Source organism: Thunnus albacares, chromosome 3, assembly GCF_914725855.1.
Source record: "Thunnus albacares chromosome 3, fThuAlb1.1, whole genome shotgun sequence".
NCBI lineage: Eukaryota > Metazoa > Chordata > Actinopteri > Scombriformes > Scombridae > Thunnus > Thunnus albacares.
In genome coordinates this window covers 21,462,474-21,481,883 of record NC_058108.1, presented here as the reverse complement: position 1 = coordinate 21,481,883, position 19,410 = coordinate 21,462,474, and the positions used below count along the sequence as shown (strand labels likewise).

The following is a 19,410-nucleotide window of genomic DNA, read 5'->3' as shown; positions in this document are numbered from 1 at the left end:
TTTTGACTGTATATAAATACAGTCAATGGTCTTTACCAATACTCCTGGGTGACTTCTTCATTCAGCCTGTCCCCCCTCCCAACCAAACACTCATGCTGCTCTGTATATACACCTGCTTGTCCATCACTAATCCGCCTCATTCCCATTTCCCAGCTGCTCTATCTCCCTCAGGATTGCCTGAAACGCTGCCACTGACAGTTCACAAGCTTTTGACAATGTTTACGATATGAGGTGAGCGTTTTTTTTCTTTCTTTAATAACGTTATGTACTTGAGGAATCCCGCCAGGAAAGGCTTGTCTCTGTAGCTAACTGCTACGCTTTAGAAGTGGGAGTTACTTAACGTTAGAGTTCACTGACAGCTGTTGGTAGGAAGTAAAGTTACACGGGAACCACCAGCTACTGGGGAGACGAGGAATCCGATATCGGACAAGATTCTCGAAATTATACCTAATTGTGTCATAGTAAAGAGTCGAACTGAGCGTTGCTGTTTTTTCAGACGTTGTCGGTCACCGGGTCAATTTGACGGTCGCGGTGAACGTCGACGTTTAACGTTAGCCACTGGTGTAACGCTAATACGTTTACGTTACAGTGACTTCATCAGCGGCAGTTCAACTTGAAGGCACAAGACCCTCGCCGGATATCCGGACGTTGTCTCTCGCTAATTTAGCCACTAGTTTACATGACAACGCTAATAAAATGTAAAGGGCAGGCTGTTTTTAAAGTAGTATGATGGAGTACGTCGTTACAAGCGTCAGTGAGCTAGTTGCCAGTGAGGTGGCATGTTCTTGTCCGATAATGGATCCAGCGAAACGCTGTATCACGAGGCGTGGATTTGCCTCTTTAACTATGGTTTGAGAGGTCTGTGCCGCTCCACGTGTGTATCGACCCATTCAAATGCAAATACTATCCAACCTCAAACATTTACTAACTGGACGTACAGTGGAACATGTTCGTTGTTTGCAATGGCGGGATGCCCAGTTGCTATAGCATCTAGTTACGTTAACCTACTTCAGCTAACTTAACGCTAGCTTGATGCGCCATATGGTCGAGCTGTAAGCATTGATTAGTGTGGTCTGTTCACAATTGGATTAACCAACGTCTGTCACCATGAACTACTGTCAAAACATTGTAGTAACGGTGGCAAGTTTAGCTTAAATGACATGCCAACGTTATAACGAAGCTTTAGCAACGTTAACTGTGTTAATTAAAGCAAATTAGAGTCTTACTCAATTATAACTGTTACATTTGATTGGGTTGAAGTTGACATGTAATGTCCATGTACCACTGGGTACATAGGAGCCACACAGACCCTCACTTAGACAGACCAGCATTTGTGAAGCTGAAACCCCTCCCTTTTGGGTACCGTAAAACACTGTATGTTACGCCTGTGTGAGAGATTAAACTTATTTCATGCCATGTCATTTCCACAACTGTGCCAATACTAGTGTTCTCTATGATTAAGTAAACAATAATTTTTCTACTGATAAAACAAGTAAATAGGAGCCTGTCATAAGAACCGGACACACAGACGCAGAGTTGAAAGAACTGCCCTTCAATGGCCAACTCCACCCCTTGGCTTGATGTGTTGTGATAGAGAAGTGAGTGGACCAGAACTACTGTAGTCAATTCCCATGGAGGACACCCAGCCCAAACCTGCTACGCCGGAGCCGAGTCCTGCACCCAGCCCAGCACCTAGTCCAGCACCCAGTCCAGCACCCAGCCCGTTGCTGGATAGAATTGCTTTGCCAGCAGCAAATCATGTGGAGGTAAAGTATTTTACTCATAATAATCTCATACACTATTCACTCTGGTGTAACATAGTTTTATTCAGTTTTTATTGCCCTGACTAAACTGAAAAGTTTGTTCATAAGTGTAACTACAAATATTGGTTCTTGTTAGAAAGATGTGCTGTTTTTTTTTTTTTTTTAATATTCACTAGATAAGAACTTTTAAGCTGCATATAAATTATGTGGTTACTGCCATGTTGTGGCTCTATCTCTGTCTTGTATCAATCTACCATGTTCTAATAATTCAGTGTCTTAATTAATTTAAAATTAATTGTTTGCGTGAGATAATTTGTTCCTGTAATTGAAATGTGAAAGTTAATTGAAATGCACCCAGAGGTAAAGCCGGAACGGTGAGTCAGTGCACACAACTGAGCAGTGACAGAGAGAGGTTTCAGGGAACTGTAGTTATCAGTCTCTTGGCAAGTTCCTGCCTTCTGTCCATTATTTGACAAGAAACTATAGCCTGTAATCTGCTGTTGTGACGTACCTCTGTGTCAATACACCGATAGGGCACGCCACTTAAGGGCTTGGCATTTCATACGCTACAGGAACGCCTACTAGTTTTCTAATCTTTTCATAAGCACTTCATTCATATTTGTGTCAGTGTGACATCTTAGATATAGTGTTTTACACAAGATGCCTCCTTTATTTTGACTATCCAGCTACTTCTGCAAGATCCAGATATTTTTTTAACGGGTTCTTTTGCATATCTTCCCCAGCACCTGAATGTGAACCAGATCCAGGTGGTGGTACGGCGCTGCTCCAGTCCAAATGTCACAGAGGAAACCACCTATTTTATTCCACGCAACCCTGTGGTGGATGCCGGCACCAACACAGACCCGCCAGTTGTCTGCTGCCCTTTGCTTCGCAGATTTTGCCCATGTCCTCCAAGAGGCCTTCTGGCCTCTCTTGTTACCAAAGGTAAGCACAGGAGGGGTCTCCTGGTGGCTCAGTGGGTTCCTACCCAGGACATTTGATGGATGTCAACCCATTATTTCTCCTGAAGTTGGTAAAAACCTGCAGTTGACACCAGTTTATTGTATACTTTGAACAATCTGATAAATGCTGCAATTTTGTAAATAATAAATACACACATTAATACTTAATATTTATGTGCACATTAAAAAACACATTCACAGAGATTGTCAGTAAAAAGCACTGTTTTCTCAAATTTCTTTTGAAGAAATGGCAGTTATAACACAACGAAATACTCCATGATTGCATAATTGTTGTCAGTTACATACCATAAATCTAATGTCATTCTCTTGTGTCCTCTCCAGTCCTTTTGGCAGGTGTGCTCTTTGGAGTGGTTTGGTCTATCACAGAGGACGAATGTCTTCCAGGGGGAAACCTGTTTGGCATCACAGTGCTCTTCCTCTGCGCACTCCTCGGTGGCAAATTGGTGGCTCTCATCCGTTTGCCCAAACTTCCACCATTCCCACCCCTCCTTGGTAAGGCTGAGAATTTGTGTGCTCCTTCATTTCATATTTAGTTACACAGATGCTTCCTCCAAGGTAGTATTTAGTAATAAAGATGCTATATCTCAGCGACTAAAGTGTTCTTGCTTGTTTGACAAGGGAAATGTTCCATATTTCTTGTCAGAGCAATTATACAGATTACATAAAGGCTCAACTGTGCAATCATTATTTCCCACTATTGTTCTCACAGTTGTAGTGAGTCAATATCAAGTCAGATATTTCAGCCAGCGTCAGGACGATGTTCAGATGATGTGCCTGCCCAGCAGCTTAGTTTCATAAATATTACACATCTATAAGCAATTAACTTGTTCATTTGGTATCATTTAACAAACTAATCTACTAATTTTCATTCAACCTCAGGGTCAAAAGGGTGTAGTGGCAAATCTTCCTGATTGTCAAATCATGTTAGTCTTTTCTTAGTCAAGTGCACATTCGCTGCTGGTTCACTGACTCAATTTTGTTCTTTTGCATTATGCTTGTATTTGTTGTATGTTAGTCTACATAATTACGGTCCAGTTAGCTTTAAAATGCATTTCAGTGTTCTTGTTAAGTAACCCGTAATGTTGGGGGTAAAGGACTGTTTCATATTAACATTTATCTACATTAAACACACAACATACTAGTCTTTGTCAGGCTCTGGTTCATTAAGCCCCCAGTGATGGAGTGCAATCTAAAGTATCATTTGTATCATAAATTCTGGCTTGGGATAAAGCACCTCATTGATCAGAAGATAGTGTAAAGGTCTTCTTATTTGAGCAACTGAGAATGGTGCAAATTAATTCCAAGTGTTTGAATTTGGAAATCATAATCCTCCGACTGCACCCTGAACAAGATAAAAATCTCAGAATCTGGAGCCACTCCTCATTTGCAGACACCATCAAAAGATGGTTTGAAGTTCAACCTAGATAGATCTTGGAGTTTGTTTCTCTCCAAACTTCATTTTCCTGTGTAGCCTTGTTTACCAGTTCAGTGTCTAGTTCTGTATTTTGACACATCTTTTGGCACCGACTACCAAGAGGATTGCTGTGTTATAAAATTTTGAAGATTGTGGTCAGTCTGAAGGATAATAGTTAAGTCCTCTGTCACCACTCCACAGTTTAAAAAGATTTGCTTATTATCTTTCCCTTGTTATTCTTCACCACTGTTTGACATTTCCTGTACATTCATAAATCTCTTAAATTTTGAATCCTGTCAGTGTTATCAATTATGTGTTATAATGTAATATTCTTAGCCATGTTGCATGCTTTCAACAGAGCAACTGTGAGATGAATGATGAAGTTTTAGAGTAGGTTTGGATATTGTTGATATTTGAATTATTATCATCATAAGACAGTGTTCACAGTCCCACACTGAGCCTCGGTATCTCAGGTGTCCAGTTTAAACAAACTAAGTTCAAAAAGCAACAGATGAACTTTGTTCTTTAGCTGCGTGAGAGTCACACTTAAAGAATAAACAGGATTGAATGGTAAAAAGGATCACCTTTCATCTCTCACACCCTCTGCTCTGTTGCAGGTATGCTTCTGATGGGTTTCCTGCTGAGAAACATCCCAGTTGTAACAGACGGGGTGAAAATCCAAATCAGATGGTCTGCCTCTCTGAGGAACATTGCTTTGGCTGTCATTCTGGCCAGAGCAGGTCTGGGATTGGACCCCTCGGTGTGCCACTTTTTCCATTGTTGAAGTTTAGTGTCTGAGCTCAGAAAGGTTTAGAGAGATATACACTAGCATTAACTCAAATCATCAATTAATCTACAAAATATCCAAAGTAATGACAAGTGCTAATCAGAGCTTACCAAAACACAAAGTAATGTCTTAAAATTCCTTAGCAATGTTATCTTTTTTATGTGAATTTTCCACAGTTTTAATCTATTCATTAAGTTATTTTACTCCTCTACACTTAATATTCTCTGTGTCTGTACTAAAGCCTATTCATAATTGTTAGAAACTCTTGAATGATGTATGTGTCTGTGTCGTCAGGCTCTCAGGAAACTAAAATCCGTGTGTGTCCGTGTGGCAATGGGGCCCTGCATAATAGAGGCCTGCACCACAGCTCTGGTCTCTCACTTCCTCCTGGGCTTGCCCTGGGTGTGGGGCTTCATTCTCGGGTAAATACAACACTTACTCTTCCTCTCTGTCTCTACATTTTCTATTTAACAGCATTGGAAACTACAGAGCCCCTGGAAGTACATTTGCATTCCTTCACAATATGTTGACCGTGACCTTTTGTGGGGTCCGTAGGAAACAAATACTATATATTTACCTTTTCAGTGTCAAATAATGTATTTTTAATTTCCCTTCTCTTGTTTTGTATTTGGTCCATATCTCTGTTATCTGCTGTGGGAGCAGAGTGTTCAGCGCTCTGTCATACAGGAGCGGTTTACTCTTCTGAAGCAGATAGTAGCAGAGTGAGAGTGTCAAGCATTAGAAATGAGACATGCACTTTGATAGCAAGTTTATGTGAAGGCTAATAATGTACAACACACTGCACCTACACAGCAGAGAACAGTAAGCACTCTGCTCCCCAAGCATCACTAGATCACATTACAACTTCTTATCCACTCACCCAAAGTTTATAGATGAGTGAGGATTGAGCGACAGGACAAATGAATCAACTAACTACGATAAGCTAAATGTAAATTCCAAAATAAGTACCTTTTTGTATTTTTGCCTCTTGAGCATTCATGTGCCATCAGCAGTTGCAATGCAACGTGCAATACGGGGCCTTATTCACTGATGGCCTGTTACCCCCTCTGAATACGTTGCTTATCAGTGAAGGGTGGATGGAGGCTTGAACAAATATTTTCCCCCATTGCCCAACTCAAAAGTCAATTTTTATCATAATCCAATACTACAGGAATTTTCTATTCATTCTGTTTTGAGATTCATAGCAGAATTTTAATTGCTGAAAATTTCAGAATTTAAAAATTGACTCAATGACTGCAGTTCAGTAAAGGTCTATAAGCAGCAATGATCAAGCCATTGCTAGAGAATCATAATGTATCAAACTTAAACCCAGTATTTCACCTCAGCTACAGTCTAAAGTATTTGTCATATTGCTGAAATCCCCCCTGTTGTTTATTCAAAGGCTGATGCTTTTCAAAGGCATCTCTTTATTTGTATCTCTCCAGGAGTTAGTAAATCAATAAGCAATCCATCTCCCCCACATTGTAGCTTTGTGCTTGGCGCTGTGTCTCCAGCAGTGGTGGTTCCCTCCATGCTGCTGCTGCAGAAGGACGGTTACGGCCTGGAGCAGGGCATCCCCACCCTGCTGATGGCAGCAGGCAGCTTCGACGACATTCTTGCCATCACTGGGTTCACCACATGCTTGGGCATGGCCTTCGCCACAGGTAACCTGTGGATGTATGTGTTTGTTTGTGTGTGTGTGTGTGTGTGTGTGGAGAGAGGGGAGGGAAAATAACTGCTGAGTGCAGTTTTCTTCTACTGAAACACAACACCAGCTTATCTTCAGGGGAGTGACATCCAGTGCAGGATACTGCAGTGTTGGTCAACACTGAGAAGCACATAGAAAAACTGACTTTCATCTGTAGTTTGTAAGAGCCTCAGCAGAGGGTGTAAGTGTGCTGTGTGCATGTTCGAAACATTTCGTTTTTTTGTGCCAATCTACAGTCCATTTGTGCCACAATGTAAAAGCCTTTATACTGCTGGAGACATTTCTATCATGTCATTGTCATAAGTTATTATTGCCTAGACATCTTTTTCAGTTCCGTTACATTATTTGTATATTTTCTCTGATGATACTTCTAGGTTCCACTTGGTACAACCTCCTGAGAGGTGTGCTGGAGGTGGCCGGTGGTTTGGTTGTTGGGATTCTTCTCGGCTTCCTCATCCAATACTTTCCTAGTGTTGACCAGGTAGGCATGCTCTTGCCGCATTATCACGGTTTCATCATTGCTTATTCATCCTTACACCGCTTGACAGCACAGCTTGTGTATGAAACAACTTGAGAAGAGCCAAGAGAGGTGTCTGAAAAAAGACAGTGAAGTGTTCCACTTCTGACTTAAAGTTCTGAGGACTTTTGAAGAGAGCAATTTGGATTCATCTAAGTGAGAAAATATATACACGTATAATAAAGGAGACATTTTTGTTTTGTTAAGGAATCCTCTGCTATGAATGAAGAGATCAACCATTACTATGTATAAAATGTCATCAAGTACCACATATCTGCTGACACATTGTCACAAGTATATTATTTTATCTTTATTACTATTTTTATCTTTTATTCTTTAATTTTTCCAGTAATAAGCTAATCTAGGAGGGCCTTAAGTGCATTCCACTGTACATTGTAATGTATGCTTTGTGTGCATGAACAATAAAGAACTTTGAACTTTATATTGTAATATTCAGTATTTAATCACTGACTGTCTTTTTCTCTTAGAAACACTTAGTGATGAAGCGATCCTTCTTGGTGCTGGGCCTGTCCGTCTTTGCTGTGTTCGGCAGTGGTGTGGCTGGGTTCCCTGGCTCTGGAGGCCTCTGCACCCTGGTGTTGGCATTCCTGGCTGGGGTCGGTTGGGGTAAAGATAAGGTAATAACATGCATGCAATATCTGTAATACAAACAGTGTATTTTTCAGCTTTCAGTTTGCAGTCATCCATCTTTGAAGCTGACGTTTGACAATGTTAACTGGGCAGAAATGTATATTACATAATGATTTATTAAAGCGTACTATCAAACTACTAGTTTGTACAGTATGTTCTTCCTAAGTACATCGGTGATAATTTGTCGACACTGCTGCAGGTCAAAGACAACCTTACTCAACATTTCTGTGTGTCTTAAGGAACGTGTGGAGGAAGTGGTGGGGTGGGCGTGGGACGTGTTTCAGCCACTACTCTTCGGACTAATTGGAGCAGAGATTTGCGTGTCACAGTTGGAGGGACACACAGTTGGTGAGACCACACACACACACACACACACACACACACAAACACTTCAGAATAACACACAGAGAGATGGCTGTTATCACTGTGAGATTCAAATGTGACTGTGTGGATGTAAATATATTTGCATAGCCAAAAGAGAGGTCCTAGGTGAGTTCTGTCTCTGTCTGAGTCGAGTAAATATTAATATCCAAGTCTGTGTTAGCACTCATATGCTGTACTTGCATAATAGTCTCCATGGTCTCTAAAAGTAGCTGTTAATTGGGGCCTAACACAATTACAGCTACACATCTTTTTCTTGTCGAATAACTTATTAGTAAAATATTGTTATTGACAAAACACACGATGAATTCACTGTGACATGAATTCAGAGCATCATCTTGTCTAGAAAGCAGATCTGGAGTGCTGATAGGTGTATTTTGAATGCTTTATATTTGCGCCTAAGGAGACTCTGCCTTAAGGACACAGAATGAAACAAGAAATCTACCTGAATTCTCCTCCGTACAATTTAAAATGCTGCTAAAAGAGATGAGAGAAGCAGATGTGTTTGGTCATTATTAAAACCTCATTTCACCTAGACTGTGTGCTGTTTCTCCTATTAAAAAAATGACTTAATCTTGCTCCAGTCCTTTTTCAAGGTGGTGCTATGCTGTGCCAGGGATGTACGTGCACTTTTGGTCAAATAAGTTGTAAAAATTACTTAAACACTCCCACGTGTGTTCACGCCATGACCCTGTACTTGAAATCGTGCTTCTGTCCACTTTATGAAAATGGAGCCCCAAGTCTTTGTTGAAAACATGTATTTTATTATGAGGAACCTGTTTTTTCCAACCTTATACCCTATAATAATCTCTATTATTCTTGTCTATGTGTGTCTAGGTCTGGGTATAGCCTCTCTGCTCATTGCCCTGATGGTTCGAATGCTGTTCACCTTTGTTTGTGTGTTGGGTGCTGGCTTTACCATGAAGGAGAAACTATTCATAGCCCTAGCGTGGATGCCCAAAGCCACAGTGCAGGTACAGTATGTCAAAGCTGAAACATTTGTCAGCAGTATACTCCTTTCTCAGGTAGTTTTACTTTGTGCTCAGTTTAGGGTCTGAGTGTTTTCCTTCGAGAACATCTGAATTAAAAATACATGCATTCAGACATTTTCCTCATTTCAAGTGTTGGTAAATTGAAAACAATGAGAAGAACCTGCACTCTGTCTCACTTACTGCTGAAATATTTATTAGATCACAACGTTTCGGTCTATCCGACATGCATCAGGTATATTTTATATATTTTTCACAACAAGTGTTGGTAAATATCATTGTGTGAGCGAGTATAGAGTAAACTGTCCTTTTGCTCATCAGGCAGCTATAGGCTCCACAGCTCTGGACATGGCCAGGACAAAGAAGGACATGCAGCTGCAGAAGTACGGAATGGATGTGCTGACTGTGGCTGTGCTCGCCATCCTTCTCACAGCCCCTGTAGGAGCTCTTATCATAGGGCTCTCTGGACCTCGTCTGCTACAGAAACCGAAGAACTCATCCTGTGGTGAGCGAGTCAAACCCAATTTATCAGCTTTTTTCTTAGGTAGGTAAAGTCCTACATTCAACATTTCAACTCAGCTCAGCACACCTGCAAAGCCTCGCCTCGTAGTTGTGTCGAAGTAGTGAACACGCTCTTCTCTACTCCGCCGCTGTAATAGCTGCTTCCATACACACACACACAAAGATTTGCATAGCTTTAGTTTGGCTGTTTACCCTGTCATCAAAGGCCTTTATGTCTTTAACATCCACACAACAGTGGTATTGTTGTTGCTGTTACAGTGTAAGAACGTTGAATTAACCACCGTACTGAAACTCCTCTTGTTACTTTCTCTCTCATCCCCTCTCTATCTCCCCCTAGGCACTGCAGCAGGAGGCGAAGATGACAATGAGACTCCCGTCACCTATGAAAGTACACTCTGACACCACCTGTCTTTATCCAGCAAGCGAGGACATTTAAAGAGACTTCCCATATGCTTTCATACCTTGGATATTTGAACTTTCCTTCAGCCACTGAGTGGCCCTCTTTGTCTATCTACCGGTCAGCTCCTGCCGTTTGCAATCCTGCAGGAACACATGAATCATTCTATATTTATAGCCTCTGGTGGTTTCCAGGCCTCAGGCTACAAACAAATGACCTACATCTGAGTGTCTGCATCATCCTGCTGTTTGAACAGTGTGTAAGAGTTTTGTTTCTGTTCCCAAATGAAAGTGTGAGGCATAAATATGGTTTACATTTTTCTAAAGGTGGATATTGTTCCTACCGGTCATATTATTTGCCCATTTCTTCTTATGACTACCAATCTGTAAAAATTGACTGTATTTGGACGTGAACAGGTGGTAATACTGTATTTTGTGCTATAAGCAGTTACTTTTGGAGAGTTACAATAATGAATGTACTGACAGTAGTAATGTTTTATCATTTTTAGACTACCCGGTTGACATACGTTTAAGTCTTTAGGCGTTCCACAGTCACTACGATATTTTTACAGCTATGTATTTGTGTATGAGATGTTTTATTAAAATATGTATTAGCAGTGTGTCTTGCTGATGAGAATGGTTGGCGTATACAAAGACTGCGGAGAATAAATAATTCAAAGTACTTTCCATTGGTTTATACTCAAAGCTGCTAAAAATCCTACAAGACATTCACTATTGTCTCAGTTTTCATTGCTCAGCAATGATCATGTCCATATTCAAACATGTACACCCAACCTTTATTAGTTTATGAAAGAGTAAATTTTTCATCATGTTTTTCAATTTTTTTTATTACAGAAGTATGCAGTGTAAAGATGTTACTGATTTGTTTAAATGTATTTAAACTGCCTCATTTAAAAGGTTCTGTGTATGAATAGAAACTATTTATAATAAAAGTTCTTTACATGATAAAATGTACCAAGAATTGTCTCTCTTTTGGTGTAGTTATATGTTAATATTGTTAATATGTAACATATTTTGTTTTGTAATGTCTTTAATTGAAGTCACTATCCCTGAAAGTTTTGGTTTCTAAACAGTTTGATTTTTAGCCACGCTAGTAGTGTGGCTCTAGGGATGGAGATGTCGGTCGGTCCACCACTTTGGTCCAGACTTTAATATCCCAACAACTATTGTGTGGATTGTCATGAAATTCTATACAGATATTCATGGTCCCTAAAGGATGAATCATAGTGACTTTGGTGATTCACTGACTTTCCTTCTAGAGTCACCAGCAGGTCAAAGTTCACTTTTTCTGTCAAATATCTCAACATCTATATGATGAATTGGCACCAAATGAAGTATTGACATCCATGTTTCCCCTCAGGATGAACTATAATAACTTTGGTGCTCCTTTTCCTTTAGCCTCACCATTAGGTCAATTTACTAAATAAAACTGACATTAGTCTCTCCCATGCTAATATTTGGTTATCAAATGTTAGCATATTAACATGCTAGTATTTACCACATAGCGTTGCTGTGCCTTAGAACAGCCTGAGCCATACAGAGCTGCAAGCGTGGCTGTGGGCTCAAAAACTAGAGGGTTTTACTTGGTAAATGAGTAAAACACACATTTGAAAATGATGTGTCATCTCAGTTACCGCTTTAAATATTTCAACTCAAGATAACATGAAGAATTCCCCAGTTGCAATGATGAAAGAAGGGAATGAAGCTTCACATGTTTGCCCAAACTGTCAAGTAAAACATCCTCATTCCTTTTTACATCTAAAAAGCAGCATTAATATATTCAAACCATCATCTTCCAAAAGTTCATAAACACTCAGTCATTCACAGACATGAAAATACAGATCTGACCGCATAAACCATTTATGTATAAAATATTGCTAATGAATTAAGTCAACTATTTACAGCCATTCTGACAACACAGAAGCTAGAAAGTAAAGTACAGAGCAAAAGTTGTACAATGCAGAAGTTACTCTCTGAAGCCTTAATAAGGCAGTGAGGTTATTACTCAACTGTGCAGTGGTTTGAAATGCTTGAGGGCAACGAAGTTTAATACAAAATATTGTAAAACTCAAATTCTATCATTTGAAGGCTGTGAACAAAATACATGTGAAGAATAATAAGTAGCCTCCCATACACACAATAACTTATAAGGAAATATTTCACATCCTGAAAAGTATGTTAACGTTTGGCACACAGAGAAAGGAGAAAGGAGAAATAATACCACAGAGTGAAGGCATACAGTACAAAATGTTTAAACAAACTGCTGATTACATGTTGGACAAGTATTAAGTATTTCATTCAACTACTACTAATAACCTTCAACTATTTAACTGGGGGGAAAAATGCCCCTGATGAGTTTAGATCATTGAAAGCTATTATAAAGTCACTGCAATTATGTTTCAAGTTTTCTCCTCAAAGTGGTCCCAATAATTTGTGAATGTTTCTAAAAAGACTGAGACATGACTAAAATTGTACTTACAGTAATATAAAAGGACTCTTCTGTTAGCCAGTAAACTACTGCAAACAACGACAACTGAACAGTTAACAACGGGCACAACAAAATAAGAAGCAAAACATTCCTCATTGCAAGAACCCTTTTTGCAGAAATTTGTATTTTTACGTGTGTGTCACCAAATTAGGACCACTTCAAATAAAGTCTCCACATTTCTGACCCATATTTCACCAACACTTTAAAAAAAAAAAAAAATAGACAAAATGGTTAAGAAATGAAAACTCAAAAGACTGGGGAGGTGAGAGGAAAACTCCCATCAGTGGTCGATTATAGTATCTTCTTTTTGAGTATGAGCGGTCCCACGTTGTCTCCAGTCAGCTCATTGTGCTTTAAGTGTGACTTGTCACAAACAGGAAACTAAAACAGGAAACAACTTAATATTAGCTGATCAGTAAGATACAGAAACGGTTCCTCTTAGTACAATACATACATGGGAGTTTTAAAATGATCAACTTCAATAATAAAGTATAATTTATCGAATCTAAAAAAAATAGCTCTGCTGGTTAAACTGTCCCAGACCTGGATAATGCATTTCACTCAAACGACTTTAATACAAAGCAATCTACTTACAGTTTTGGAGCGCCAACAGCGACAGTAGCACACGTTTGCACTGTTCAGGTCCTCGATGTCTATCTCATTGACCACTTTGGGGTTCTCTTTCTGGATCTTCAGGTTGATCAGGCTGTCTCTCTGCTTCTTCTTCTTAGGCAGGAATGGGCGAATGGTCAGATAGCCCAGCAAAGCCAAGATACCCAGGAGAGGCAGCAACCGCAGCCACTCGGACACTAGAGACACGTTAAAAACACATCACGCATTATCACAAATAGAAGAATTATAATGAGCACGAGCATACATGGTGCAAAGAGAATGTAAACTCCTGAAACAAGTGTTTTCCATGCATTGGAAAATGCATTTCTGTTGACTGGCCTGCTGCTATACTTCAGTTCACAAGCTTACAAGTATCTGGTCTGCACCACTCTGACAGACTTCAGTCAAGCCACACAACAGCTGGTTCTTTCAGATTTTTAAAAGACAATCAAATAGATACACAAAAATCTATTTGCTCAAGCACACTGTATGTTCTTTTTTAAAGAAGCATCACTTCCAAAACATGCAGTGCATTCATACTTGGTTGCCATCAACTCAGTTTGGCACGACAGAAAATAGCTCCAGGCTGTACTGCGGTTGTATCTGTTTGGCGTAATACATATTTTCTCTTGAAAATATATTCGATGAAGCTATGAAATGTTGAATGTTATTGTATGTGGCCATCATAAAATGATCCACTGGACGCTACTTCACCTCTGACCTGCATTTGTACTCTATTATTATGCTTGATCACTGCTGAGTGTCATCTCACACCAACAGCTACCAGGGGAAATGCCACACCGAGCCCAGAGAAGTGCTTTGGGAATACCCATCCTCAGTCCTCCATACATGGAGAAGAGACAGACAAGAGAGGATTAAGCACAGTTATGTAATTTTACTATGAGTTATACCCCCAGATCCTGGAACTTTTGATGATACTCTTACAGTAATTACAAAGCTTTCAATAAAAGGATTTTGATCCCTAAAGGGACATTACTAATCTTTAATCTCTTAAAGGAATTATACTGAGTTTTAAAAGAGGTGACAAGCCATCACATTTAGACAATAGGAAAACTTAATAAATCTTTCATCTTCTAATCTACACTGGCTGTTTCAATCGCTCACTTATGACAGAAAACAACATCAGAAATAGGTTTTAACTTCAGGCAACATCTGGCAACATCTAACTTACAGTAAAAACCTTAAGAGTCTTTCACAAACCCTAAATCTTGCATGCAATGTGTTTGATCTATGTTTTCTTCTCAGAGAGGCATTAGTCAGCTGAGTCCAGCATATTTTAGCAATGCAGGCCTAGCTCAGCTTTTTGAGTTTTTTTGGGCTATTTTTAGGCTAAATTCGACACCTTCCAAACGTCTGGGCTGGCAAAAAGGTCAAGTTGAAGTGGTTGATCGGTGTCAAGATGGACTTTCACTTCAGTTTTCTGAACGGCTACTGTAACCGTCCTTTACTTACACTGTGCACCTGTACTCAAATAGAAGCTGTGTAAAAACATTTTTGTATGTTTTTTTCAGTGTGCGCTTGACTGTTTGTTTGTTTGAAGACTTGCAAATAAGTTAATTACCCAGCCTCTGTGTTCACAGTTCAACCGAGGCGACAGAGTGTGATAAGACATGAACAGTTCATGGTGTGGTTCAAGTAGATGTTAATCGAAAGTACAGTTCCTCAGCCTTGGGTCTGGATCAAATAACATGCAAACAGAGTTACAGAAGATTTCTGAAACTGATATGAAAGCACCAACTTTTTTTCTCTTGATAGATACAACAATATAGAAGATTATCTGCTAATCCAGTGCCAGTGCTCGATGTTTTTCTGATGCAAATTCTGTGTATCTCCCTGTGTGGAATTATTTTAATGCAGCGTAACATGAGGCCATTGACTTCTGTTGCACTAAAAGCAAAATGGCACATCATGACTGAATGAATGTAAATGACAGCGGAAACACCACATTTTATCACAAGACTGATCGAGACACAGTATGTATGCGATTTTGGTCGTGTTATGGCCAGTTCCCAATCCGCTCAATGCTGAATTAAATGGGCACATCCCCAGCAATTGATGTATTAATATTTGTTTGATGTATTCAAAATAATCTTTGCACCTGAAAACAAATGTCACACTTTGACTGATTTGGGAAATTCTCTAATTTGCTAAGGCGATCATGAGAATATTGGGAAACTAACAAGGTGTCACAGAGCAGAAGAGCCTGAGACACAATGATCTTGAAGCAGTCTGTGAGTTGAGACTGTGTTTACCCTCTAAGTCTACGCCTAAATATCATTTCTGTGCATCATTTACATGAGATGACAGACTGAACTGGTTACATGCTATGCTAGAGGCAAACTGTATCATATTTCAAAATTGTTCTGATTAGCAGGATATTCGTTTACAGAGCAGAGGACAGGCTGTAACTTCTGTAGGCGCACACACTTAATGGTTAAGGTCAAAACTGTGTCAGCATATTTTCTCTCTCTCTCTCTCTTCTCTCTCTCTCTGCGGAGATAATTGCTTTTTAGCATGTAACACCTTAAGGTCATTAATTAGTTGACAGTGCGGCACAAGACTACACAACTAACTAAACGACGACAGAAGAGTTAGTGTGAGCCGAGCAGCACTTGTGGACACAACACAGACACAAACATTCACTGTACACATATGACTGAATTGTCGTTTTTTTGCTAACTGGCGGTAAAGAGCCGTATGCTGGAAAAACTGTCCCCCCGATGAGTTCAAAAAGTCATCTCACAGGACAGTCAGAAGTGCAACACAGCCGCTGTTCCTTTACCTGTTAATCGTGCAAATCCACCAATCGTCTCCGGAAGCGGAAGCCTCTTGAGGTAAGCTGGAAGTTGGACTTTTATTATCTTAGAAATAGTTTCTAAAACCATCTTGAATTAGCTCAAAAGGGCAGGTTTTGTGTTTGACTTGAATAGTTCCTGTGCTTCGTTCATGTCATTGCGCTCATTTCTGAGCGCAGCCTGTCACCGGTACGCCATTTTTTTTTCCTAGGACGGTGAAGTCATAACCCGCCCTACTCTACCTCTGATTGGCTAGTACTTGTTGCTTTCATCGGTTGGATTGGTTAGGTTTACGTATGAGGAATGGTATTGGTTAGAGTTAGGTTCAGAATATCAGGCTAAGCCAATCAGAGGGAGGGTAGGGCGGGTCGTGACTTCGCCATACTAGAAAAAAAACTATGGCCACCGGAATATGAACTCCTGTGAAAGTTTGGAGGGGGGGCGGAATAAACCGCAGCTGTTTTCGTGAATACACGTAACAACTACCTTCTTCTTCTTCTGATGAAATTTGCGATACACTAGACGCAGCAGAGACGTATTTCTGCCCTCCACGGGTCATTCGTAGAACTCTTGAATGACTTTAATCCTTAATTAGAGTCCAGTGCGATGGAGAAAACTAATAACAGCTTTTGTTGTTTCACAATATTGTATTGATTACATCGAATGATCTGTAACTAGAATTTCTAACCGCTCTGCTTGCATGAAGCTTTTCTCTGTGTGATAGTTGGTGCATTACATCAAAACATGATTCACAGTTTCTGACTCTCCACAGATGCATTTTCCATCTGGATGCTTACCAACCAGTGTCGACCATGATTCATCGCACACTGGCCCAGTCTCAGCCTAGTTATTACCACATTGTGCCTCCTGCCCATTCTTGGATTTGATGTGTGTTTCAATGTTGGCTGTACTGAAAAAAAAACCTTATTTCCCTTTTCCCATTCTTTGCTATTCCTTGTTGTATTAAACTCTTACACTCAACCTTCCCACACAGTACTTCCAGATCTACTGTTGACGGCTCTTTTTGTTGTCTTATCAGCCTCTTCATTCCCCTGTACTCCCGTGTGAGCTAGCATCCCAAAAAAAAGTGTTCCCCACCTTAGATACTCGACTTAACAAAGTCAAAATTTCTACTTTTAGATTATTGGCCCCACTTTTCCCACCCTTCAGTGCCATCAGTGCTGCAGTAGAATCCGAGAATATAATTATTTTTCCTTCCTCCACCCACCCAAGTGACCACAAGATTGCCACAAGCTCCGTAGTGAAGACTAACACATGATTTTATATCTGCTTTCCATGATGTCTCTGTAACTGAGGAATGCTCATTCCTATTGCAGCTTTTCCATTGTTCAGATTTTTGGAGACATCAGTGTAAATCTGTATGTAATCTGCCAGTTTTTCTTTAAGATGGTCACCAACTAAAGTCCTGCATCCTTCTTCCTGATTCAGTCTAATATGGAAAAGTCTACATCAGGTTCTGGTAAAGGCCATGGTGGAATATGTGACCAGCACACTGCTGGGCCCATCAACAAATCTCTCACTCCCACATTCCCATACTCTCACCCATGGAATTTACTCGACTCCCCCTCCTTACTTTTCCACCCTTTCCCTGAAGTTCTCAATGCTCCCCCAACAAACACTTAGCAGTTATTAAGAACCTATAGCTCTGTAGCTCAGACCAGTAGTTCAGCTCCTTCTCAGCTCTGATGTGGTTTCCCTCATTTCAATTAAAAGTGCATTTATAGGTGTTGTTCTAAAAGCCCCGCCACATATACTAAGTGCTTTAGCCTTAACCACATACAGCGTCTTTAGAACAGTGCTGCTGTCCCATATGCCATACAACAATAATCAGCTTCAGATCTTATGATTGTCCTGTATATCATCATTAATGTTTCTTTATCCACTCCCCAGTCAGATCCTACCACACATCATATGACATTAATGACTTTCTCACACTTTGTATCTTTCTTCTCTACATGTATCCTCTATGTCATTCACTCCTCAATCCACTCGCCCAGAAATTTGAATGTTTCAACTCTTTCAATGGGAGTTTTATATAGCTTGAAGTCCTGCTGTGATGCTTTGCTTAAAACCAAAGACCACATACTTTGACTTGGCAAATTTTAAAATCTTTTTTTAAAAAAAAATTTTAAAACCCTATTGCTTTGCCCATGTCAATTCTTTATCCAATGCCTGCTGCAGTTGCCTATGAATATGGTCTAAATTTCGACTTCTTTTCCATATGGCGTAACAACAACCTGTGACGGTGGAGAATGTAACCAATCAGTTTTAGAAGACGTGGTGGTTCCTGATTGGACAATTTGAATTCAGCATGAAGGAGGAGGTTTTCCTCGTAAACTTCAGCTTCTGACTTTTGAAATAAGATAATAAACAATTGACAAAATGCTGGATACTGTGACAAAATCAGTTTGTGACATTGTAGTTTAAAAGAAATTAAATATGCACACGTATATTTTATGTCTTAATGGAATTTATGAACAAAATGTAACACAGTCATATTCATATAATAGGATATGCTGTAATCTTTGGTCCTTTTACCACTGATTGTTGACAAAATTTCCAACATTTAAAGTTACTTCTCTAAAATCTCTAAAACATTTTTATTCACATTAAAGTTTTGTTTCACTGGCATTTTCATCTGGTAATGTTCCATAATTTTTGCAATCTTGAGGAGTACCCAAAGACAGCATAATTGTGGAGCATCTTGTTTGGCCTTTTTGACACAATTATCAATTTTTATTGGGGATTTTTTTTAATGGTAAACATTCACAGATCTGCAAATGCAGCAGGCTACATATAGCTGCTTGTATGTGGAAATAAATCATATTTCTCATTCATCTCAGTCATGGCCCTCAGATCACAGTGTGAATTACATATCAATTGGAAGTCCCACGTGTCTCAGTCCCATCAGAGTTGGGCTATATGACAATATATTCATATTATATATATTTGTCAAGCTTCAGAGATTTTGCCATGTCACGTTAGTTTTTACTTTGTCACTTGTGGTTATATGAGGTTATTGTGGGCAATGTTGCAAATCACCAAGTAGATTTTTGCATCAGTGTGATGAAGTACCTTGATTTGTCATATGTCATTTGCTGGAAAAGTCAACAAAAGGCATTCATGTCTGGTTATTTTATCCATAAACACTTTCTCGGTAAACTCTCCAGAAAAGTGTCTCTTGAGTCTTTTATAATCATGCATTTATCTCTATCTATGAGGAATCGGGATTACATTTACTGAAATAATGTGTTTGATGCGCCCTCTAGTGCTGACAAAGGTTTCGCTTGCCTACATTGTGGAGAACTACACTACCCAGAATCCATTGTTAAATGAAGAAG

General features: G+C 39.7%; 2 protein-coding genes and 1 long non-coding RNA gene across 8 annotated transcripts; 2 read left to right on the top strand and 1 right to left on the bottom strand.

The window, feature by feature from the left end:
• The first annotated feature begins 62 nt into the window (after nt 1–62).
• On the top strand, nt 63–11,082 carry si:dkey-162b23.4 (sodium/hydrogen exchanger 9B2). 6 transcript variants are annotated; one of them, XM_044346949.1, is made up of 13 exons: nt 63–231; nt 1,595–1,766; nt 2,507–2,708; nt 3,068–3,238; nt 4,778–4,920; nt 5,242–5,369; nt 6,436–6,611; nt 7,030–7,136; nt 7,661–7,810; nt 8,063–8,171; nt 9,042–9,178; nt 9,515–9,737; nt 10,053–11,082. In XM_044346949.1, the coding sequence occupies exons 2-13, from the start codon at nt 1,632–1,634 to the stop codon at nt 10,112–10,114; spliced, it is 1,743 nt and encodes a 580-aa protein (XP_044202884.1). In that variant the 5' UTR covers nt 63–231; nt 1,595–1,631; the 3' UTR covers nt 10,115–11,082. The 6 variants fall into 6 exon arrangements, with proteins under 6 accessions (XP_044202884.1, XP_044202880.1, XP_044202885.1 ...); XM_044346945.1 differs by having other exon boundaries at nt 64–231; nt 1,494–1,766; XM_044346950.1 differs by lacking the exon at nt 63–231 and adding an exon at nt 276–858.
• Nucleotides 11,083–11,976: 894 nt separating this feature from the next.
• On the bottom strand, nt 11,977–16,283 carry cisd2 (CDGSH iron sulfur domain 2). The gene is made up of 3 exons (XM_044346955.1): nt 16,036–16,283; nt 13,215–13,429; nt 11,977–13,001 (listed from the first exon to the last, which is right to left on the bottom strand). Exons 1-3 carry the CDS (start codon nt 16,136–16,138, stop codon nt 12,912–12,914), a joined length of 408 nt encoding a protein of 135 aa, XP_044202890.1. The 5' UTR covers nt 16,139–16,283; the 3' UTR covers nt 11,977–12,911.
• Nucleotides 13,438–17,029, top strand: LOC122979473. The gene is made up of 2 exons (XR_006402871.1): nt 13,438–16,087; nt 16,821–17,029. It is a non-coding gene; the product is annotated as an uncharacterized LOC122979473 (long non-coding RNA).
• The last annotated feature ends 2,381 nt before the right edge of the window (nt 17,030–19,410 follow it).

Coding starts and splice junctions, on each gene's coding strand:
- cisd2 (XM_044346955.1), bottom strand. CDS start 16,138: ATGGTTTTAGAAACTATTTCTAAGATAATAAAAGTCCAACTTCCAGCT. Junction 13,430..16,035: donor TGGATTTGCACGATTAACAG/GTAAAGGAACAG, acceptor ACGTGTCTCTAG/TGTCCGAGTGGCTGCGGTTG. Junction 13,002..13,214: donor GCTGTTGGCGCTCCAAAACT/GTAAGTAGATTG, acceptor TTCCTGTTTTAG/TTTCCTGTTTGTGACAAGTC.
- si:dkey-162b23.4 (XM_044346949.1), top strand. CDS start 1,632: ATGGAGGACACCCAGCCCAAACCTGCTACGCCGGAGCCGAGTCCTGCA. Junction 2,709..3,067: donor GGCCTCTCTTGTTACCAAAG/GTAAGCACAGGA, acceptor TGTCCTCTCCAG/TCCTTTTGGCAGGTGTGCTC. Junction 7,137..7,660: donor ACTTTCCTAGTGTTGACCAG/GTAGGCATGCTC, acceptor TTTTTCTCTTAG/AAACACTTAGTGATGAAGCG.